We start from the raw sequence: 24,107 nt of genomic DNA, 5'->3' as shown, positions 1-24,107 counted from the left end.
CGATTATCATGAACAAGGAAATATAATAATAACTAATTTATTATTGCCTCTAGGGCATATTTCCAACAAGCATGCCAATACAGTGCTTATCCCTTTTTGTATACAGAATCTGTGCTGACTATGTGTGTCGGTCCGCTGTCAGCCAGTGAAGCAGGAAGAAGTGTTTTTTCTTGACACCCCCCCCCCCCCACCCTCAAAATATATATTTTTAACAAAAAATACCATATGGATGTGGCATTTTTCTTCTCTATGCCTAGTGGGTCGATTTTGGGCAGGTTTCAAACCCGTGACCACGGGCTACCAAGACAAACCTATCAACCACCACTCCATCCTAGACATTGATATTTTTTGTACTGATAACAACCTCCTAAATATTTAGCAAGGACATGTGTGGAGCTTAAATGGGCTGTCGATATTGTGGCTCATTGCACAAGCTATTTTTATAGCATATTTTAGAAACATAATTATGTACCAATATTTATGCGTTTCAATATTGTATAAATAAAATCATTGAAATATCTACCCATATATTATATATAAAATATTTAGTTAATATGGATATTTAATTGTATATTAGATACAATGTTTAATGAATACAAAAGAATATACACTCATAAATATTTAAATTTTAAAATGATGAATACAAACATTCACTTAATATCTATAACTATTCACATATGTATAGTTTTTACTCATGACTTATTTGGGAAAAAAATAATATTTTGCATATTATACAGTTAAAACTTCAAATTATGAATATTTTTAAATATACAAAAATTGAACTATATGAATATGCTGATAATTATTGAAATGTTTGTATAATTAAAATAATAGTTTTAAATGTAATCTTCAAAGAAATTGTATCATTTTAAACTATATAGACATTTTTTACAATTCATAAATATTATTGCAAATATAGGAATGTGTTTTGAAGTATACATTTTAAATGTCCGTATTGACTAAATATTTATATAATACATGGGTGTATATTTAAATGTTTTTATTTACTAATCATGATTTGTTTGTATAAAATTTATAGCTCACAAATATTTAAGCATAATTTTTGTTACTTACATTTTATAAATATCTTTAAAAAGAAGCTCGCGCAAAATGGGATGCAACATCTGTGCCCCATTTAAACTTCAGATGTGTACCTGTTTAATAAATATAGTGTAGTTATCCTTTGTATGTTGTAACTTGAACAGGGTAATGGTTTAACAGGTTTTCTTTGTAGCCTTGGCCGCTTGTTCGAATCTTGGCGTCCACTTTTTCCTTTTAGTTTTGACACGCAGGACTGCTGGTTATATATGAAGAATGTCTGACAGCAGGACCCACGCGTTTAGTCAGCATATATTCCATATACCAATGCAATAAGCACTGTATTTGCACGCTCTAGTCAAGTTTTTGCACCACTTTGATGTACACCGCAATTTCTAGCATCAAAGTGATCGTTTGTGCCAAGTTCTAGGACCATCACTGTAATTGACTCTTTCCGAAAGGCGACTAATCTGCGCCGGCGCACCGGCGCGATCAATTCGGCCGGACACAACGCGGCCGTTTGATTAGATTGCATTTAACCGTTGGATATGGAATCGTTTTCTTCCCAATTAAACGCATTCAACAAATAGCAGAGGAGAAAACAAAGCAGCGCCGCCGTCAACACTAGCCATGGATGACCGATGTAACAAAACCTTGAAGAACCACCGCCGGTCTCGCCGCCGGTCACCGCCCTCGCCGCCTGCGTTTCTCACCAGCTTCATGCATGCAACAACGTGCACTCGTGGTTGCAGGCTTCCAGCTCCGGGGAAGATGGCCACAGCTCTTGGGGTGATGGCCGCATCTCCGGTGGCGCCGGCCGTTGGCCGCAGCACCTGTTGTTGTGTTCGCGTTGTACCTCGCCGTCTCTCCACCTGAGGCTCTTGCTGGTTCCAACATAAAACGATACTGGTTGTAGCAAAAAAGTTTATCGCTTCCAGCAAAAAAGCTTACCGCTGCAGCCCGCCGTCGTCATTGTAGCAAAAATGTTAACCGGATGTAGCTTTTACGGTTGCCGATTGCAGCAAAAAAATGACGTGGTTGTAGCAAACACAAAAAGACGCCGGCTGGCTGCTGTGTATGGTGGTAACAAACCTTGTAGCCGGTGGTAGCAAAAAACTTCATAGTTTACTGCAAAAAAACGTTGTCACTCGTTGTCGAGGTTGCATCATCTTCACAAATTATGTCGCAAAAAAACGTTGTCGCCGGTAGTAGCAAATGAAGCCGCCGGTAGTAGCAAAATAAAACACTGGTTCCAACAAACAAAAAAATCAGCGACAAAAACCTCTGGTTTGTTCCAACAAAAAACTTGTCGGTTGTAACATCCGTCACCGCCGGATGTACCATCTCCCAGGGCCTGTTGCAACACTCCATAAAAAAAGAAATGTTGTGTATGGGCGCATCCATGGCGACTGCTGCATCGTCCTCGCAGTGGTGCGTGCGCAGGCAGAAACGGGAGGAAGAGGAGGCAGCGAAAATCGTTTGAGTCGTCGCTCCACATGCCGCGGTTGCCGCATGGGGAGTCCAAAATCCATCACAAGCAACATGCGCCTCGCCGTCCTCCTGCGCAGGAGAGAGAAGAAAAAGAAACAGGAGGAAGAAGAAAGGAAACGGGAGAAAAAAAACAATTGGTGACGGCTTGACGGGCCCAGGAAATTAGTCAAACGAGGGGCACGCGGGGCAGCAGGATACAGCGCAATCGAACGAAGCGCGAGTCCGGCTGAGGACTCGGCCGGACTGCCAGCTGGAAACGTTTCCCTTTCCGAAAAGAAACACAACAGTACTACCTCAACTGGAAATGCTCCTATGAACTACTCCCTCCAGTTGGTTCTTCTTCTGGCTGGTCTGCTCCCCCGCATGGCACGCTTCTTCTTTCTTCTAATGCGGCGGTGGACTTGGTGCGGGGCTCGTCGTCAGTTGGAGTTGTGGTACAGGACTTTTCGGGCCAGGTTGTGGCAGCGGCTTCTGAACCTCTTCCTGGCATCTCTTCTCCAGAGCTGGCTGAGGCTTTGGCCCTGCGACGGGCTGCTCTACTGGCTCGCCGGGAGGATTTTCAGCATGTGATCTTCCACTCTGACTGTCTTTCAGTGATTCAAAGGTTGAAATCTTCAGTCCGAGACCGGTCCATGGTGGGATCAATTATCTCTGACATCAAGGCGATTTGTGATGCTCTGTCGTCTGTGTCATTCATGCATGTTCGTCGGCACCGTGTTGTCTTAGCTCATGTCCTTGCTAGGTCTAGTTTGAGCTCTTTGAGCCTTTGTGTTTATAATTCTGCTCCGGATTGCATCCGGGAGACTCTCTGTAATATATTTGCTTGATTAATAAAGGCCGATGTTCTTTCAAAAAAAAACTGGAAATGCTCCTATGAACTACTTCCTTCGTCTCATAATATAAGAGTATTTTTGACTCTACCCTAGTGTAAAAAATGTTCTTATATTATGGGACAGAGAGAGTAACTGATACTGCTCCTTAAGTTTTCATAATAAATCAGACAAGATAAGATAACATGTCGATTGATGACCAGTCTATTTGATGGAAATGTATCCATTTTTTTTTGGAAAAAGAAATATAATGGTGCTAGCTCAAGCGGAAATGCGCCTATGGACTAACTGATACTACTACTCATCAAGCATCCACGATAAATTAGATGAGATAAGAATAAGATAAGATAGTCGGCTGATGACTGATCTATTTGATGGAAATGAAGGCCGTGAGGAGCATAGTAGCCTGGTCGTCCGGATGAACAGACTTGGGCACGATGAACTGGGCCGACTCGTCGTCTTCCAGGAACCCATCGGCGAGATCCGCGAAAGGCACATCGAATGCAGATTCTTGGTAATGGCGATTGACCGAGTAGCGGAGCTCGAGTACCACCGTCTTGGACGCGGCCGCTGCCGAGGACGACGACGACGACGCGGTGGCAGCGGGCGGAGGCCGCACGCAGACCGCGGCGATCCCGCGACCAAACGGCTGGCGCACAACGTTTAGCAGGAGCAAGTGCTGGTCGGCGCCGTCGCGGACCGTCGTGGAGACGACGTTGAAGCCGTCAAGGAGGTCGATGCCGAAGCTCTTCCCGGCGCGGTCCTCGGCGGTCAGCGGCAGCTCGTGCAGGGTGATGAAGTGGTCCAGGAGCTCTGCCATTGGGCCGACGAAACAGCATGTGCCCAAAGGGCAGCGCGCGCACGGCGCGTTGGCGCACGTCATTCGGTGCTGGTGCAGGTCGTAGTAGGCCAGCATGGCGCCGCAGCCGTGAGCGGCGTGGGGGCACGACACGCGGACGGTGTCCAGGATGTTCTCCACGGCGCGGCACCGGCGGTAGCCTGGGCCGCGGCACGCCGAGCACACCGCCAGCCCCAGAGCGCACTGAAAGCGTGTACATGTAATCGAACATGTTACTCCTAGTCCTATCTATGGCTGAGGGAATGAGAGGACGTACGGATGTGTGCGGGGAGAGCGGTGAGGTGCGTACCTGGAAGATTGGCGGCTCCAGAGGGAGGCTGCAGACGCCGCAGTGGAAGGCACTGGCATCCCCCACCGTCACTCTCGCGAGCACCGCGTGCTCCGACGGCCACCGAACCGCGGAGCGGCGCCTTTCCGGCGACCAGCTGCTCCAAGTGTCCATGACCATGAACCTCGAATGCATCGATACGGATACGTAAATTCATCATTTCGAAAAAGTGCTAATACGGATACATTTTACTATTTATCAATTTTTCAAATAAAGGGATTCAGAATGTCAACCGCGATCTTTTTACATGCATGGATTCCATGGTTCCCTGTCTTCTTTAGCAAATGAGCAGAAACTCTAGAGTAGCTACTCAAAGATTCATGACCACAGTAGTCGCATTTCCATTTAGTGTTGCCCCCTTCAGGTGATTTCTCTATGATTTGAACATGCTCCACAATGGTGCCCTTAGATTTATAGGTACAGTAGGAGGTTCAGCAGGAGGAGCCATCTGGAGGAGATGAGAAAAATGAAATCTTCACAGATTAGAGGAGAAAGAAGAGGGGATGAGCTTGGCTGGGCAAGAAAAAGGGGAAGAGGCGTTGGTGAGGACTAGCAGCTCGTCGCCGGCTAGCCGCCACTGCCGCCGGCTAGCCGCCACTGCCGCCGGCCCTGGGTGAGTAGCTGTTAGGTACGCAGCCACCAGCCGCCGCCTGGTGTGAGGTCGGGAGGGAGGAAAGAAAACTGGGAGGGAAAGGAAGGGGGCACTGGGGTACTAGGGTTGCTGTGTGCCTCTTAACTGGGCTGAGTGGTCTCTTAGATGGGCTGGGCTGTATCCAAAACGAACTGAAAAAGTATCCTTCAAGTATCTGAATTGTTTTGAATCGTTTATTCATGGATACTCCTTGGATACGTATCGGGGGTGTATCGGAGGAGTATCGGTATCGAATACGGTATCCGATACCGATTCGCTAGTTGCCTGAAGTATCGGTGCATTCGAGCCATGAACTCAGCCTCCATCAACGCCCTTTCATAAGTGTCCATGGACTCATCCTCCATCGACGCCCTGGTGTCCGAATCCCCAGTGCCGATGGACGGCGCCTCCATCGACAACCTGGTGTCCCAGGTGCCCGTGCCCCAGCCATCGGAAGTTTGTCCTGGCGTGCCACGAGTCCCGTGCCGCGGCCGCGTTCTCCCAGGGGTCATGTGCCTCCGCTCCGGCCGCCTACTGCGACTTGCCCCCCTAGGTTCGCCGCCATACCTTGCCGGTCGTCGCCTAGTTAGAGCTTACCTCCCTCTGTCCTGTTTGTGCTTTTTGGACTGGCAGGCGAGCGCTCGTGGTTTCCTAGATATAAGAAGCTGTTTGCCAGCCTCTTCGGCTTCGCTGCACAGTTAACGCTTTTCTTTTCTTTTTTGCTGAGAGCTGCATTGTTTTTTTTAAACACAGTACAGATGCAATCACTTGTATAAACACGCATACACTCACCCCTATAAACGCATACACGCACACCCTATCCCTATGAGCACCTTCGAGAGGTCTCCTTCAACTGAAAGCGTATCGCCGGAATTACTGAAATAAATCCAGGATAAATGCGAGCACCAGGATTTGAACCCTGGTAGGTTGAGAATACCACTGTCCACCTAAACCATCTCAACCAAAGGTTGATTCGCTGAGAGCTGCATCGTCAATGCTAATGCTAATCGGGTTGCAAAATAATGCCGTGTACTAACTGGTTTTTTTGCACATATCAAAATGTTTGAGCTTGTGTATTCACCGGTAGAGATTGTTAATGCTAATAATGCGAGGAAGCCACCGGAGTACTAGTTCTTGTTGAGCCAATTGAAAGGTGTACCGTTGCGCAGCGCAGCACACCACAAGAGGTCGACACGTAGAGGCTGTGGCGTTCCTGAAGTAGCACTAGTAGCCAGCATTGCCGAAAACGTATACTGCCTCCTCTTTACACGAAATGAGCATCTGACACCAAACGCACAGTGCAGGAGGGTTCACGTGGTACGCTCTCCATCTCCACTTCAGCGCAAGGGTGCAAGGAGAAGTGGGCAGCGCGCAGTGCGAATGTGCAAGTAAAAGATAAGAGATAAAGCGGATGGATTCAAAACAAAACAGCAAACAAGTTTGAAAAAAAATCCTGTTTTCTACATGTTCATATGAATGTCCAAAGCGTGCTTTTTTTTCACACATCAAAATGTTCGAGCGCCTCATTTAGTTCTAGGATAGGGGGGAGATCGAGGGGAACGGACTTGCGACCTAGCGATCTAGTGCCGCCGCCGCCAACACCGCCGTGATCCCTCCTCACACTCCCTCCTCGCCGCCTCTGCAAGCTACCGACGGCTAAGCCGTGTGGGCACAAGGGATGGGGGTGTCGGGGCGGTTATGCGCTGGTCGTGGAGGTGATCCTAGTTTATAAATGCAAAAAAAAGAGTCATTTAGCTGCTTTTTTCACATATAAAAAATGTTTGCGCTTTTTCCCATAAGGCCTCATTTAGTTATAGGACACGGAGAGATCAAGGGGAAAATACGAAGGAGAACATGGGTACCAGCGAAATCTATATGCAAAAAATAATTAGTAATTCAAAAGAAGTTTAAAAAATTCTGAATCTTTTTTGGTATCAAACATGATCAAATATTGTAGTCGTATGAAAAGATTCGTCGGAGAATGACTTTCATTGTATCCTGGGTCGAAGATTCGGCAAAAAACGATATATACAAGTACTATACACATTATATTGTCGTCATAAACTTGTTTTCTTTTTGCCCTGAAGTCGATAGGAAACATTTCTTATCTAATTTTTTTATAGAAGTACAATACCAGATCATGTTTGATTCCAAAAAAGATTTGGAACTTTTTGAACTTTTTTTGAATTACTAATTTTTTTGGCGCATATAGGGTGCGCGGGTACCCGAGAGCACCAAGTTCCCGTCCAAGATCGAGGTGAAGGGACTCGCAAAACACTCGCGACCTAGCGATCTAGCGCCGCCGATGCCAACACCTATCCCTCCTCCTATGCCCCTTCACCCTTCCTAACCCTCCCTCCTTGCCACCTTCAGAGGCTACCGGCAGTTAAACCGTGTGGCCGCCAGGGATGGGGGTGTCGGGGCGGTTATGCACGGGTCGTGGTGGTGGACCCACAACATTCCGAGCTGCATGCAGCGCCTATCCCAACATGCTTGAGAATATCAGACCTCGCCTTGGGTATCTTTTTCTTTTTTACGAGTGGCCGATGTTTTCTCAACACCATACGTAGGAGAGTTCATATCTACCAGGTAATAATGCATAGGCTCTTGACCGTTATTGATCATGTCTGTCATGATAGCCTCCTAAAATGATCATGATCACTAATGATGTATGCAAAAGAAAAAAAATCAATGGCATATGCATCCCCTAAATTTATTTACCTTTTTGCTAATTTACAGTCGAGTGATTTAGAATTGGTTTTCATTCAAATTTCTGGCCGTTTGATCTTGTGCCAAGATCTGCGCTGTGTGCTGGTTTTTTCGGACGTTTTTTTTTGTGTGTTACCGGGTGCGCTTTCGTTTCCCAGCCAGCCGGTTACCGCCTATCCCCTGGCTCTCTGTCTTTTATTTATTTATTTATTATTCTTGTCCTTCCTCATTTGTTGGCGAGAGTTAAAGTTGAGAGAGGGAGGCGATTCTTGGCGATTTCCTCGTCATCTGATTCCAATATCCTCCTTCTCCTCTTCTTTAGATTGATTTCCGCTTCTGTGCCGTGTAGTTTCTGTTGGTTATCCTGGTCTTCTCCCTTTCCCCGTTGAATTTCTTCTAGATCTTGTGATTTGATTCGATTTCCCTTGTGTTTGATGTAGATGTAGGTGTATGTGTACACTTAGAGTGGATTTTGGCGATTTTTTTTGCAATTACAGTGATAGGCGGATGGATGTAGCAGTGGATCCGATTCCCCTGTTGATTTTCTTTCTGCTAGCCTGGGCGTTTGATTCCGCTGAAGTTTTTTGTTGTTAGATGCAGGGATGTGCGTTTTTAGGTAGTAGTTGCATCTAATTTACTGCAACTTCATAACTGTAATTTCATTTTAATTACAGTGTATTTTCCTCTGAAATCACAGAGTAGTGACACTGTAATTATAACCTTTTTTCTATGTTTTGGGTAGTGTTGCATCTAAGTTTACAACAACTTCAAGATTGTAATTTCATTTTAATTACAGTGTAATTTCCTCTGAAATACAGAGTAATTGTATTGTAATTATAGTGTTCTTACAATATACTTGTAATTACAGTGTAATTTTTAGGGTAATTACACTGTAAATCGCACTGCTATTTACTGTAATTACAGTGCAATTTCTCTATAATGTTCAATGTTGTTACAGTGTAATTTCCATGGGTAATCACAGTGCCATTTTTGCTAGAATATTTACTGTATTTATAGTCAGTGCAATTACAGTGAAATTTCAGTAAAATTACAGTGCTAATTAGACTGTAAATCATAGTGTCTTTGGTGGGTAGTGTTGCATCTATTCACGCTGTCAATATATACTGAATCTACCTTTGTGTCGGAAACTTTGCTGCGCACAGGAATTTCTGCTTGTCTAGTAATTTCAGCAACTTGATAATAGTAATTTCAGTACTTTCTTGCTACTGTAATTTTTAGTTTCTTCTGCCCTGGTGCTTTTGAAACAAAAGTGACCAATTTCTTTGATTTTAACTGAGTGCTATGTGCAATACACTTTGTCAAATGGAAAGAATTTGTGATCTCTGCTTTTCATTCTTGTGATTTAACAGGTTCTAGATCTCAAAGAAAATCACTAGGCATGAGCAAAGACGTTGGTATTGAAGGATTTCCAGCCTGTGGATCGTCTCTTGTATGATCTTCCATTGTTCTCCACCAATTAGTTGTTGCGGCTTTGGTGTTTAGCTTTTGCCCCAATTGGAATTGAAGGATTTCTAACTCCATGGTAACTTGTTAGTGTTTGTCTTTGCCCTTTCTTTTTATTTCTCTTCCTCCATGTTAGTAATTTAATTTCTGCCTACTTTTTTGGTGTTTGCCTTTGCCATTTTCTTTTTATTTCTCATTCTCTATATACATTTTTCTTCATATCATTCTTCCTTGTTGCAGTTGTACTTCCCTGTAACCGTTCGAAAGCATTGGTTTTCTTTCTTCATTTGTTTGAAGGGAAGAGCCTTTGCTTTCCTTGATCCAGCTTTTAATGAACATTCTAAATTTCACTTGCAGATTAGCGATCTGCTAGTACATTTTTAATCAATTTGTTTCCCTTTTATAGGCACTGCGTTGTTATCTTTTAAGATTTATCTCTTGTATTTTCTTTTATTCAAACGGATTATAAAATTTATAGGTATTTTCTTTTATTCTTGTATTTTTCTATTAGGTTGCTTTTATTACTCCCATATTGAGGAAACAAATCAATTTTGAAAAAATTGACGTTATCTACCTATAGTTGTTCCCAACCAAACCAATAGGTAATTTGTTTTTTTAATATAGCTGGCCTAGTTTTCTCTTATATTCTTCTTTTGATTTTGTTGGTATCTTTTTTTTCTTCCTTTATTCATGTGAAACCAGGCACACAATTGCGATGTCTTCACATTCAAGTTTATGGAAGTGTGAACTACAAGGACTCAAGTTGTTAAATATTTTTCAAGCGCTGACATCCTCAACTTAAGGACAAAGTATGCTAATGATAAGTTTTTTAGCGAGTTCAACAGGGTGGATAAGTTCTAGACTTCTTATTACTGATTTCTTTGATGATGTAAGCACTTCTGCTTTCTATACTTCAAATTTACACTAAAGAGGTTCATGATTTCCAGTATATTTTTAGTTCTATTTTGGCTCAAGGTTGCCTAATTTACTGTACTCGTCTACATCATTCACTGTCTCTTGTACTATGTATTTTCAGCCTTTTGGCTCAGTGTTAATTGCTTAGGTTCATGATTTCCAGTATATTTTTAGTTCTACTTTTGGCTCAAGGTTGCCTAATTTACTGTACTCGTCTTCATCATTCACTGTCTCTTGTACTATGTATTTTCAGCTTTTTGGCTCAGTGTTAATTGCTCCCTTTGTGCTGTATATCTTAATGATTGGTCTAATGTCGTGTTTGATCCTTTTTTTCAGACTACGAATTAACAATGATGGAGAAGAAGGCCTTTTTTGCATTAGAGAGATGTTGAACTGCTTTTTTCACAATGGATAGGGCAGTGTGTATGTTGGTTCAGTGTGTGGTCATCTGTATGATAGGAAGTGTGTATGTTGGTTCAACTGTTTTTTTCGTTTCGGAAAGGAGGATTGCCCCCGGCCTCTCCATCGCAATGTTGGTTCAGCTGTGTCTCTATAATCCATAGATGACACTAGGTACTATACTTTCTTACTGTAATTTCAAGGTTTTTCACTTGCTTGTCATGAATGCAAATGGGTCCAGTCCAACCCGCGTACATACATACCAACTTATGACTCAGGGCTGCAAACGGGTGTCTTTGAGTCTCGACAAGTTTCTGTCATAATGTCACTGTAAGAATCACACAATATGAGTGTAAGTTATGCGTAAATACACTAATTTTAGAAGTTCCAGTGCTAATTGACTGTAAGTTTTGTGTATCTAGACTTCAACTCTTAAGATATCATTATGAGTGGACTGTAAGTTACCAGCAGACTCTAATGCTAGTCTAATTATCACCATATTTTTCTGCCAAATGATTGTAAGTGCAGTGTACGTTGATGCCAGACCTACAGAGAGTACGTTGATGGATCAGTAAGCTTTTTTTGGCTGTGGTATTGCGATAGTTGTAGCTCACATATGTTTGAAACCGGGTTCAATTCCAACCAAGTTAGGATTGGCCTTTTAGCATCGACATACATACAACGAAGATACACAAAAAAGGACACACAAATATATACAAGTGTTGTTCTATTACTAGTTGAAAAACTTGACTGATGCCGAATTGATTTTCAGTCAAACGTCAAATAGACACTCCCATTTATTTAATGACATATGCATCCCTTAATTCTAAATATACTAAACCTGGCCAGGTTTAGTTTACCACGTTTTTCTGAATTTTTTTTCTATCATAGAAAGTCCAATGGATGGCTGCCGCGTGTAATAGTGAGGGATGCAGGCATGTACGCGGTTGGGTGCGCGGAGCAATCGTCGATGGGAATTGTTAAAAAATGCGGCCGCCCGATTGGTTGCATGTTCTGCGTTGCCCCAGTTCCATATTGGTTGCATGCGCTGCGTATGTGCAGACCAAATTGTCTATGTTTTTTGGATTTTTGTGCATGCGCTGCTGCCTTCTTCTTTTTTATTTCTGCTTCCTGCCACGTATGTTAGCCTGGGGTCGGTTGCCGTCTGGAGCTTCCCGATTTCTCGCGCTAATCAGACTTTATTTTATTTCAATCAAATCAAGCCAGAAATAGATGAGTCTCGTCCATTTCTGCGCCGCCTTCGCTGTCGGTTTCCAATTTGAGTTCTTCTCTTCTGCTGTTTCCTATAAATAGTGGTGGCCTTCTGCTTCCGTCCCTCATTCCGTTCGCTTCCGCCTGCCCTTTTTCCTTCTTCAGCAGTACTGCCATTTTTTGGTCCAGCGATGATTGGGTCCACTGCTGCTCGATCCGGGCGACGCCGTCGGGGCCGCCCTCCGTCGTCGCCGACGTGGCGAAGGCCGAAGACCGAGCGGACGGTTCGAGGGAGTTGTCGCTCCCGAGGGAGGAGGTGATCCGGCGCCTGCGTCTGCTGCGCCAGCCGGCCACGCTCTTCGGCGAGGACGACGCCGCGCGCCTCCGCGGCCTCCACGACGCGCTCGAGGACCCCGCCGCGGTCGCGGACGTCGACGCCGCCGAGATCGGGGAGGGGCAGACCAACAACTTCCTCCGCGACATCCAGGTCATGCGCGCCAAGGCCGTGGTCGTGGCGTCCAAGCCCAAGCTCGGCGCGGCCGAGAGGACCAGCGAGGAGAAGGAGGTGCCGTTCGACGAGCTCTGCGACGAGGACAAGATCGTGGCCTTCTTCAAGCGGCTGCTGAGCGAGTGGAGCCAGGAGCTGGACGAGATGCCCGACGCGGAGCGGCGCACGGCCAAGGGCAAGGCCGCGGTGGCCACCTGCAAGCAGTGCGCGCGCTACCTGGAGCCGCTCTTCAAGCTCTGCAGGAAGAAGGCCCTCCCCGGCGACGTCCGGCGCGCGCTGCTGGACGTGGTGTGGTGTTGCATGCGGCGGGACTACCTGGCGGCCACGGACAGCTACATCAAGCTGGCGATAGGCAACTCGCCGTGGCCGATCGGGGTGACCATGGTGGGCATCCACGAGCGGTCGGCCCGGGAGAAGATCCATACCAACGGCGTCGCCCACGTGATGGACGACGAGACGACGCGGAAGTACCTGCAGTCCGTGAAGCGGCTCATGACCTTCTGCCAGCGGAGGTACCCGACGGATCCCTCGAGGTCGGTCGAGTTCAACAGCCTCGCCAACGGCAGCGACCTGCAGTCCCTCCTCGCCGAGAAGGGCGCCGAGAAGAAGCACCCGGAGGAGACGCTCCGGCTGGTGGCTGCCTCCTGATGTCGAATAACCATCGCCAATCTCTGCATTTTAGAAGCTCAACTTCAGTACCATTTGAGAAACAGCTGATTACTGAAAATTGTTCTCTTGCTCTTCGTGTTGCCTAAAATCATCCCGGTGGCCATAGTATTTTGTTGTAGACGTGATAAAAAGTTGGGAATGTGGTGTGATGATAATTACTAGCATGCTGCTGAACGCAGCAGCACTCTGCTGTTTTGAAAACCACATGGACTGTCCCTCGAAGAAACAAAGTCACAGGTACTGTGAAGCTGCAAATTCGTTTTAAGTTCGTCCGAGAATTCATTTTAAGATGTGAAACTCAGGAAATTTAAGCAAGTTCAAACTGCATGTAAATTTTCGTCGAGAGTAGTCATGTGGCAATCTTTGCAAAGAAAGGCAAGAACGAGTGCTCTTAAAAGGTTTATTTAGCACCATTTTTTTCTTTTTTGTCCATACCATCACACATCTTTTCTTTGCTAATTTTTTTAAATGAGCTAATTGTAAAAAGAGCCTTTTTTGCTTCATTACTTCTTTTCTTTTTCTGATTTACTATTCATAAGGGGCTCACACTTGAATTTCAGCATCTCGGTGAGCTGTTTTTGAAAATGACGGGGGGAAATGCGGACATGAAGGATCAACTTTGGGTTACTATCTTCACCGATTCGAAGCTTCCACCTTATTTTTAACACAAGGAAGGTGCCATTGAGCGTCAAATTTCCATTCATCTCAAAAGCAAAGTACAACATGTATTACAAATCCAGCCACCTCAAAGTTATGAGGAGAAAACATAGAAGGGCATGAAGAATTGCCTAATGGGTGAAGACAAGTTCTATTCTTGAATTGAGAACCTGATGAGTACAATTGTGAACTATGCCATAGATGTTTTTGTGAATTTGATAAACAACATTCGTACGAGGGAGGTCTCGTGTAAGAAATTGCTGACTGGAGGGCGACATCTATGTTTCCCGACGCAACCATCTTCGCAAGAGAGATATTAACTGTGAAGAAAGTAACCTGCAAGAGAGAGATCTCCATGCACATGCTTTGTACAGTACATGACAATGGGCCCCATTATCATTAACTCTATAGTGATACTAGGCGTTGGTAAATCGCAACTATGTAGACCGTAGTTGAAATGATAGAACTATAAACAATTATGAGTTAAACGGAATATGCATTGTAGCTTTTTGTCTATCTTTTACTATTTGGTAAATAATAGCATATCAATATATATGAAAGTTTAAGATGGCAAAGAAGTACATTTATTACAACCGTGCATAATACATGCTGATAAACAAAACGATAAAAGCGGGTACATCACTAATAAAAGGTGCTTGATAAAACTGTACAGAGTCCACCTACATAGCGGGCTGTATACGGTGACACGACCGTACTGCAATAAGAAATTGTAACTGATTTTCCCTGAATTAGATCATCCTGGTATAGCCTCCTGCAGTATCTGTTCCCGTAATAAAGAGATACAACGCTTTTGCAAATTCTTGGACATGTCCGACAGGAGGTTTTGCTCCTGTGTATGACATAATAGGATCTTCGCTGTATGCACGCTGGGGTTACATACAAAGTGGCAGTACTCGAAAAGTTGTTGCATTGTTGTCCTTTTTTTTAGCAGATGCTGTTTGTTATGCTGGTTTTGTTTTTCTTTCGATTGGGCATGCCCTCCTCTATCCCTTTGTTCGTTTTCTGTTTTCAATGTATTTTTGCTTTTGTTTTCTGTTTTTTTTGTTAGTTGGTTTTTATTTTCTTTTTGTGGGTATTTTTTGGCTGTCGTGTGAGTGTAAATGTACAGATATAAATACTATGCAATATGTGCCAAAATCACACTATTATATGATTATTATTTGCATGCTACCAAAAGTGCAATTTATAGCAGAATTGTGTGCAATTTTTCTTGAGTTTTTTTGTTATCTTTCTTCTTTAAATGATAATACCATTGCTACTGATTCGCTGTTCCTTATTTTGAATTTGTTAGTTATTATGTTACTTTCTTTCTTCTTCAAGGGCAAAATTAATGGCACTAACCTGTTCCTTTATCGGAATTACCTTTTTGCAAAAATTTCTCTATTATATGTTTAGTCTTGCATATTGTAAGGAACACATTTTTTTGAATATTATGTCCAATATTTTTTTCCTGTTTTTCTATTTTATTTAATGCCGATGCCACCAATTTATTCTTTCTTAGAAAATTTTACTATTTTAAGGATTTTTATTTTCTTTCTATTTTAAGAGCAATACCAATGATAGCAATTCATTCCTTCATAGGAATTTGTTTTTGCGCAATTTCACAATAATATGCTTATTCTTGCATATTATTTAATAGTGCATTTTTATGGAATTGTGTGCATGTTTTAGTTATTCGTTTTATTCTTCTCTTTCTTCTTAAAGGGTAATATCAATGCCACTAATTCGTTCGTTCTTAAACAAAATATTATTACTGATTTTTTTAGTTTCTATTTCGTTTTCATTTTTCTTAAGAGTCCAAAAAGCCACCTATTCTTTATTTCATAGAAATACTTCATTATTTTGATTTGTATGAGAATTTTATTTATTTTCTTTCTTTCGTAAAAAACTTAATTATCATGATTTTGTTTCAGTTTCAATTTCATTTTTGAAAACTTCACTATTTTGATTTGGTTTTAGTTTTCGTTTCATTTCTTTTTTTCTTTAATGGTAGTACCAATGTCACTAATTCTTTCCTTTTTAGTAAACTTTTTTGAATAGAATTCACTATTAAATTCTTGTGCTTGCATCTAATAAAAATGTGCACTTTCTATGTAATTCGTGTGCAAATTTTGACATTGTTTGATTCATATTGTTTTTTATTTTCTTTCGTCATAAAGGGTAATACAAATCACACTAATTCATTAATTATTAGAAAACATCATATTTTCAAAAATAGTTATGTTTAATTTTTAATTTTGGTTTCATTTCTTTCTTCTTAAAGAGCAATACCAATGCCATTAATTCATTCCTTCCTAGGAAACTTCTTTTTAGAGAAAGCTCCACTATTATGTGCTTAATCTTTGGTATTATAAAAAACACAAAATCTGATTAGGTCGTGTGTCAATTTTGTCATTATTTCCTTCATTTTCTTTCTTCTTAAAGGGTGACACTAATGCCACTATCTCATTCTTTCATGGAAAACTTAATTATTTTTATTTTGAGAAGTAGAGACGTCGTTGATCAAATACCAATGCAGCTAATTCATTCTCTGAAAAAACATTTGTCAAAGTTTACCACAAAAAAAGTTTCAGAACTCTTTGTATGTGTTTACAAGTTTATTTGATTTTACTGTTTATCAACAAGCATTTGAGCTCGGGAGCAGATACTCCACGCCCGACACTTTCTTTCTTCTTCCTTGAGCTTTCTTCCTCCTCTAATTGTCTGTTCCTCCTTTCATAAAATTGACTTATTCAAATTGCAAATTCAGTCAATTTACGTGTAGTAATTGAGTAAAACAAGAGATCGCATGTGTCCATGCCAAGGTATAAAATTTCCTCAAAATGTCCCGAAATATCCGGTGGCCGAAATTTTTGCCTTCGTTCAATTTTTTTGTTTGGTTTGAATTCCTATGTAAAAAAGAATATGGATCATTTTGAATAAGCATTGGTTTCAGTAGCGCAGCGGTAGGACAGTTTTCTTCCGACTGTTAGGTCGAGAGTTTCAATCATGTTGCAAAAGCATTATTTTTAAAGTTTTGCACCGAAAATACTTTTTTGGCAAAAAATATATTTACTAGCCGAGATTCAAACGGACTAACGATCAGGTTACATATGCAGTTCGGTATCCCTACATCTACAAAATTTCAACAGTTTCGTATGTTCAATTTCTTCAATGTCTCTGTATATTATTCTGAAACTAAATGATCATGGACCAAACCAAATCTTGAGTCAATAGATTGTTCATTTGCGAGTGATCATCGAGCGCGGCGTGCCGCCGCGCGGGTTAGGCTAGTTGATTCAATGGCATATGGAACAAACGGACAAATCAATACAAAGAGGGGCCAAAATTGTATCGGTCGTACTACACCATTTTGTCGAGTGGGACCTGGGCAGACCCTCGTCAACGGTTCCTAGAGTTATCCACACCCGTTGGAGTTGACAGACTAAGTTTAGAATCAAACCTTCTATCTTGTGAGGCATACACCACCTCCGGCGTGTCCTACTGCATACAACCATTCGGAATCGCATAATCGTCCGGCCGAATGGACTCGGTCAAGACCGGAGTGGATAGCACCTTCCTTCTCGGTGGCGGGGAAGGCGCCGATGGCTGCACCAGAGCATCGACGTCCACGTCCATGTCGACAACCTCCTTTTACGCAGCTCCTTCGCCGCAGCTTCCTTCGTCGCTCCCATCGGGCGATGTTCTTCGCCTTGCAACTGGGCGCCATTGACGAGACCCCCATGGACACCATCGAGGCAATCGATGCCGACGGTGGGGGACAGGGTACTCGACAACGACATCTACGTTGGCTCAGACGCGGGCAGCAGCGTAGACAGTTAGCAAGGGTGAACAGCGGTGACAGCTCAAACACGGGAAATGGAGGACGGAAGCGCTTGGAGGGTGGTCGATTTTGGTGGACTAGATCGATTTAGAGGGATTTGGCGGAAATGCTCCTATGGATTGCTACTAGCTGATAGTACTATTCATCAAGCCTCCACAATAAATCAGTGGACTTCGTTATTCCTCCAAGATTTTTACCTCTCGTCGGCGAGCAAGCCACCTGAGTAGTTCTGCTGAGCAAAGGAAAAAGTTTTACTAGTACTGACGTTGGGCAGCGCACCACACCACAGGAGGTCGACACGTAGAGGCTGTGGCGTTCCTCGTCGTGTGTATAGCAGCGCTCTTCCCAAAACGTCTACTGCCTCCTCTTTACACGAAATGAAACATCTGACATGGCACGGGTGCACGCTACAAGGTTCACATAGTACGCTCTCTCCACTTCAGCCAAGGAGAACTGGAGAAGTGGGTGTATCCGCGTAGGCATGTAACGATGGGGCCTACCGCCACAGCTAGCATGAAGGACCGAGCGACAGGACCCGCAGGCAGCGACCACAAGGACCAAGGATAGGCTGGAGCTGACCAAGTCAAGGATGACTTGGGCGAGGAGTAGACGAGTGGGTTGGTGTGGGTATTTTAGGCCAGGACCCGGCCAGTTGTAAGGCATGTTGGATGACTAACTGAATCGCACCCGGAGAGAAGATGTTCTTCCTCCCGGCCTCCTATCCCCTTTCTCCTTGCTACCAACTCCCTTCCCCTCCTTTCCCCTACTCCAAGTTGAGAAATAGATCGGACTCGTTACATCTGGTATCAAGGTCAGGACGCTCTGGAGATCGCGTACCCGAAACCCCGCTACCTCACCAAACAATCGAAGCAAGCGGCGCTGATGGAGGAGCAGATCGCTGTTCTCGCCAAGGCGGTCAACGACGGGAGGACGGCCAACGACGCCCGCCTCGAGGCGATCCAAACCTCCCTCGAGCTCTGGCGACCGACGGTGACCCACATCCAGCAGCAAATCGACGAGCTGCGGACGCAAGTGGGGCAGATCGCCCTGCATCCGGCTCTGGCGGCACCTCCGGATCCGATCCCGGAGGAGGACGCGGTGGTACGCCTGGCGGCCACAACAGAAGGAGAGGCCGGCGCGCGCAACCACGGGCCCGACGGCCACGACGAGATCGACGATACCGGAGGGCGGGCATACGGAGTGGTCACCACTCAGTTGCCGCCTCCGGTCAAGGGTACGTCCTTGGCTGGATCTCGTGTTCTTGCTATTCACTCTGAGAGTCAGGTAGGAGTTTCCGATCCGCACATAGTTCACACAAATCCTCCCAGTTGGTCCCTGCCCAGGCTGGATTTTCCAGTTTTTGATGGTGAAAACCCACAATTCTGGCGCACACGTTGTGAGAAGTACTTTGATGTCTACGGGGTGCAATCTGATATGTGGGTTAGAGTCGCTACTCTGCATTTTACGGGTGCTGCGGCTCGCTGGTTGCAGATGCGTGAGGCTCGTGGCACACCGATGTCCTGGGAGGGATTGTGCACAGACCTATGTGACAAGTTTGGGCGCGAGCAGTACCAGACACATTTGCGCTAATTTCGCACACTCAAACAGAATGGGATAGTAGAAGAGTATATGACACAATTCGAGGAACTCATGCATCAATTATTAGCCCATAACTCTTCGTTTGATCCAGTTTTCTTCACCACACAATTTTTAGAAGGATTGAAACATGAAATTCGAGTAGGTGTTGTGTTACATCAACCAAAAGACTTGGACTCTACGTTTTCATTGGCATCCCTGCAGGAGGAGCTGATGGAGGCACTGCCTAGACGAGAGTACCGACGACAAGAGGTGCCTCGTGCACCACCGTGCCCACCAATGGCCGCGGGCATTCCGCCGGTGCAACCCCTCCCAGGGCCACTTGCGGCTGCAGAGGACAGGCGAGGACAAGAAGCTGCTCACGCTCGGGAGCGGGGCGGGCGCGGCGATGATCGGGTTGCGGCCCTCCGGAACTACCGACAAGCACGCGGGCTATGCTTCAAGTGTGGGGAACGGTGGGGGGCAGGCCACCAGTGCGCCCCCACTGTGCAACTTCACGTCGTCAAGGAGCTCCTGGAACTGTTACAAGCTGACTACCCAATTCAACAACAAATGGGGGACGAGGATCCGGAAGAAGTATTGATGTCTATTTCCAAGCTGGCCACGACAGGGCAGACGACACACCGCACGGTGCGGTTGCTGGGGCGGATCGAGGGCGTCGAGATGCTGATCCTAGTTGACTCCGGCAGCTCCCATAGTTGCATCAGTGATCAGAGTGCGGAGAGACTGCAGGCCAAGATACAGCCCCTGGCTCCGGTGCCTGTAAAGATTGCAGATGGGGGCACTTTATCTTGTGCGGGCATGTTACCAGACTGCATTTGGAAGACACAAGGACAACAGTTCCAAACTGATCTGAGAGTGTTGCCTCTAGGATGCTATGATATGATCGTCGGGATGGACTGGCTTGAGCAGTGCGGACCCATGTGGGTGGATTGGGTCAACAAAACGCTGAAATTTCAACACAATGGCAAAGAAGTGCTACTGACAGGAATTCAGCCACGGCTGCAGCCTGTTCCGGAAGTGACAGCCACACAACTTCGAGCAATAGAGGCAGATGGGGACATTCTGCATTTCGTTGCGCTCTGCGCAATCACACCGAAATATGAGGGTAAAATGAAGATGCCAGCAGAAATCCAAACACTCCTCGATGAATTTCAAGTGGTGTTCCAAGAGCCAACTGAACTTCCACGGCACCGGGAGTGGGACCACTCCATCACGCTGTTGCCAGGAACTAAGCTAGTCAACATACGACCATATCGATATACACCGGAACAGAAAACAGAAATTGAGACCCAGGTCAAGGAAATGCTAAAGGCTGGGTTGATCACCCCAAGTGTTAGCCCGTTCTCCTCTCCTGTGCTCCTGGTGAAAAAGAAGGACCTGACATGGAGATTTTGCATGGATTTCCGTCACTTAAATGCAGTCATGGTCAAGAACACATATCCTCTACCTATCATAGACGAGCTGCTCGACGAACTGGCAGGTTCCAAGTGGTTTTCCAAGCTGGACCTTCGTGCGGGGTACCACCAAATCAGGTTGCGACCGGAGGACGAAGAGAAAACAACCTTCAAGACTCATCAAGGCCACTTCCAGTTTCGAGTACTTCCATATGGTGTGACAGGGGGACCATCAACATTTCAAGGGGAAATGAACACAGTACTTGGGCCCTTACTTCGCCACGGAGTCCTTGTTTTCATGGATGACATCCTGGTACACACAACCACCTTTTCAGCTCATGTCATCTTGCTGCGCCAGGTGCTCTCGTTGCTGCGATCCAACGATTTACGAGCGAAGCTCTCCAAATGCACCTTTGCACAAAACAGTATATCCTATCTCGGGCATCAGATCAAAGGCGAAGGCGTCTCAACGCTGCCGGACAAAATTCAGGTAGTTGCAACATGGCCACAGCCAGCGTCGGTGAAGGAGTTGAGGGGATTTCTGGGTCTAGCCGGGTACTACCGGAAATTTGTGAGGAATTTCGGAGTCACCAGCCGACCCCTTACAGACTTAGTTCGCAAGAATTCGCTATTTGTCTGGACGACAGTGACTGAGGAGGCATTTCAAGCACTCAAGCAAGCTCTAATTCAAGCCCCGGTGTTGGCACTGCCAGACTTCACGCGACAATTTGTCGTGGAAACGGACGCGAGCGCTACTGGAGTGGGAGCAGTCCTGATGCAAGACTCACACCCCGTGGCGTATTTGAGCGCCCTTTGCCCACGGAATCTTGGCCTATCGGCGTACGAGAAAGAGTGTCTGGCGTTACTGTTGGTGATCGACCACTGGCGGCCATACCTTCAACATGCAGAGTTTTTGATTCGCATAGACCAAAGGAGTTTACTCAATCTTACAGATCAGCGTTTAAACACTCCAATTCAACAGAGGGCGTTCACCAAATTGGTCGGGCTGCAGTTCCGGATTCAATACAAAGCCGGACCACTGAACCGCGCGGCGGATGCACTATCGCGACGCAGGCATGAACAGACCGCGGAGTTGAGCGCAGTGTCACTTTGCCGCCCTGTCTGGCTGGATGCAATTGTGGCAGGATATCAACAAGACCCAGTGGCACGGCAGCGGCTCTCTCAGCTTGCATTGGACCCCAATGGTGAGACTGGATTCACCTTGAAGGACGGGATCATCCGCGAGCACGATCGGGTCTGGATCGCTGAGGACAAAGAAACACAACAGAGCATCATCAGATCACTGCACGACAGCGCGATCGGGGGACATTCGGGATTCCATGCTACTTACAACCGAATTCGCCGGCTGTTCTCGTGGAAGGGAATGAAGGACATGGTCAAAGCATTCGTTAACTCGTGCTCTGTTTGTCAACAAGCGAAAACAGAACGCAAATCACCAGCTGGACTGCTCCAACCGCTACCAATTCCAAAGAAACCATGGGCTGTGATCTCGTTGGACTTCATCGAAGGGTTACCATCTTCGGGCGGCTTCGATGTGATTCTGGTCATCGTCGATAAGTTCTCAAAGTACGCCCATTTTCTGCCACTCAAACACCCATTCACAGCTCTGCAGGTGGCGACTCTATTTATGCACAACATATACAAGTTGCATGGCTTGCCGATGGCAATTATCTCCGACCGGGATCGCATCTTCACGAGCAGTGTGTGGCAGGAACTTTTCAAGCTCTCTCAGACACAACTACGGCTCAGCTCATCGTACCACCCCCAAACGGACGGCCAGACAGAGAGAGTAAACCAGTGTCTGGAGACTTACCTCAGGTGTGCAGTGCATGCTTGCCCCAAGAATTGGTTTAAATGGCTCTTCCTGGCTGAATACTGGTACAATACATGCTTTCACTCGGCGCTTGGGCGTACACCATTCGAAGTCATTTATGGGCACTTGCCAAGGGAGTTTGGGGTGATTCAAGTGGAGGAATGCACTGTACCTGACTTGGCAGCTTGGCTGAAGGAAAGAGAGGTGATGCATGAACTGCTCCAACAACATTTGAAACAAGCGCATGACAGAATGAAGAGGCAAGCGGACAAACACCGAACAGACAAGCAGTTTGAGGTTGGGGATTCAGTCTTTCTTCGCCTACAACCGTACATCCAGGCGTCCCTGGCGCAGTGACCATACCAGAAGCTGGCCTTCCAATACTACGGGCCATACAAAATCATTGGTCGCATCGGCGTAGTGGCGTACAAGCTTCAACTACCAGCAGGCAGCAAAATACACGACGTGGTGCACGTGTCTCAGCTGAAGCAGGCAGTGGGTGTGGACGTCCCCATTGCAGGTTTGATTCCGCCTGATAATGCAACTTTGCAGGCTTTGCAGGTTCCCTGCCGCATCCTCGACGACCAGTACGCAAGTGTGCAACACACTACCAAGTGTGTGCGGGTGCTGTGGAGCGGCCTACCGCCATCCCTAGCGACGTGGGAAGACCCTGGTGAGCTCCGTCATCGATTTCCGGCAGCACCGACTTGGGGACAAGCCGGCACTCAAGGAGGGGAGAATGTAACGATGGGGCCTACCGCCACAGCTAGCATGAAGGACCGAGCGACGGGACCCGCAGGCAGCGACCACAAGGACCAAGGATAGGCTGGAGCTGACCAAGTCAAGGATGACTTGGGCGAGGAGTAGACGAGTGGGTTGGTGTGGGTATTTTAGGCCAGGACCCGGCCAGTTATAAGGCATGTTGGATGACTAACTGAATCGCACCCGGAGAGAAGCTGTTCTTCCTCCCGCCTCCTATCCTCTTTCTCCTTGCTACCAACTCCCTTCCCCTCCTTTCCCCTACTCCAAGTTGAGAAATAGATCGGACTCGTTACAAGGCAGCCTGTAGTGGGAATGTGTAAAAGGTACTCCATCCGTCCCATAATATAAGAGCGTTTTGAGTAAGAAATAAAGAGGATGAATTCAAAACAAAATAGTGCTCGCAAGGATTTTTTATAAATTCTACTTTTTTACATGTTCATATTAGTCTTCGGAGCATGCTTGATAATTTTCATGCAAAATGGAACAATAGTGCTTTGCCGGTAAAAAAAGCAAAGTCCGTTGGTATATGAATGCAAAAGTATCGTGGTTCAACTCTAGTTTTGCTTCACATATCAAAATGTTTGGGCTTTCCCTATAAGGGTTCTCTAACACGGACCCTCAAATTGCCCGCAAACGTCTAAACCGAGTTGTCCGAATGCTCCAAACCACCGGAAGCAAATTAGGGGGCTTTGCGGGAGTCTGGACACCCGCCACATAAGACTCTAACACGCTCGGCCTACCCAAAATCAAGGCACAGCCCATGCATTTGGAGCGGTCTGCATTGTTACCACGACAACCCCCCTCCCTTCTCCACCCTTTCCGCTACCATCTCGCAACTCTCCACCTCAATTCCCGCCTTTTTTACCGCCACCGTCGGTGGACCCATACGAAAAGCTGTCGGAGATGGCGGAGGTGGAGGATGCAGAGAAGGGTGGCAGGCAAGGCCGACGGGGTCTGGGACGTA

The 24,107-nt window shown here is 45.7% G+C and overlaps 2 protein-coding genes across 2 annotated transcripts; one reads left to right on the top strand and one right to left on the bottom strand.

Annotated features, from left to right (window-relative positions):
- Positions 1 to 3,508: 3,508 nt before the first annotated feature.
- On the bottom strand, positions 3,509 to 5,212 carry LOC125555035 (E3 ubiquitin-protein ligase SINA-like 10). The gene is made up of 2 exons (XM_048718351.2): positions 4,508 to 5,212; positions 3,509 to 4,401 (listed from the first exon to the last, which is right to left on the bottom strand). The coding sequence occupies exons 1-2, from the start codon at positions 4,679 to 4,681 to the stop codon at positions 3,727 to 3,729; spliced, it is 849 nt and encodes a 282-aa protein (XP_048574308.1). The 5' UTR covers positions 4,682 to 5,212; the 3' UTR covers positions 3,509 to 3,726.
- Positions 5,213 to 5,525: 313 nt separating this feature from the next.
- On the top strand, positions 5,526 to 13,557 carry LOC125532698 (uncharacterized). The gene is made up of 3 exons (XM_087536924.1): positions 5,526 to 5,730; positions 5,811 to 5,874; positions 11,949 to 13,557. Exons 1-3 carry the CDS (start codon positions 5,526 to 5,528, stop codon positions 13,030 to 13,032), a joined length of 1,353 nt encoding a protein of 450 aa, XP_087393050.1. The 3' UTR covers positions 13,033 to 13,557.
- Positions 13,558 to 24,107: the final 10,550 nt, after the last annotated feature.

This window comes from Triticum urartu, chromosome 1A, assembly GCF_056163025.1.
Source record: "Triticum urartu cultivar PI428250 chromosome 1A, HENAU_Tu73, whole genome shotgun sequence".
NCBI classification, from domain to species: domain Eukaryota; kingdom Viridiplantae; phylum Streptophyta; class Magnoliopsida; order Poales; family Poaceae; genus Triticum; species Triticum urartu.
The sequence above is the reverse complement of the archived record's forward strand: the minus strand, read 5'-3'. Positions and strand labels throughout refer to the sequence as shown.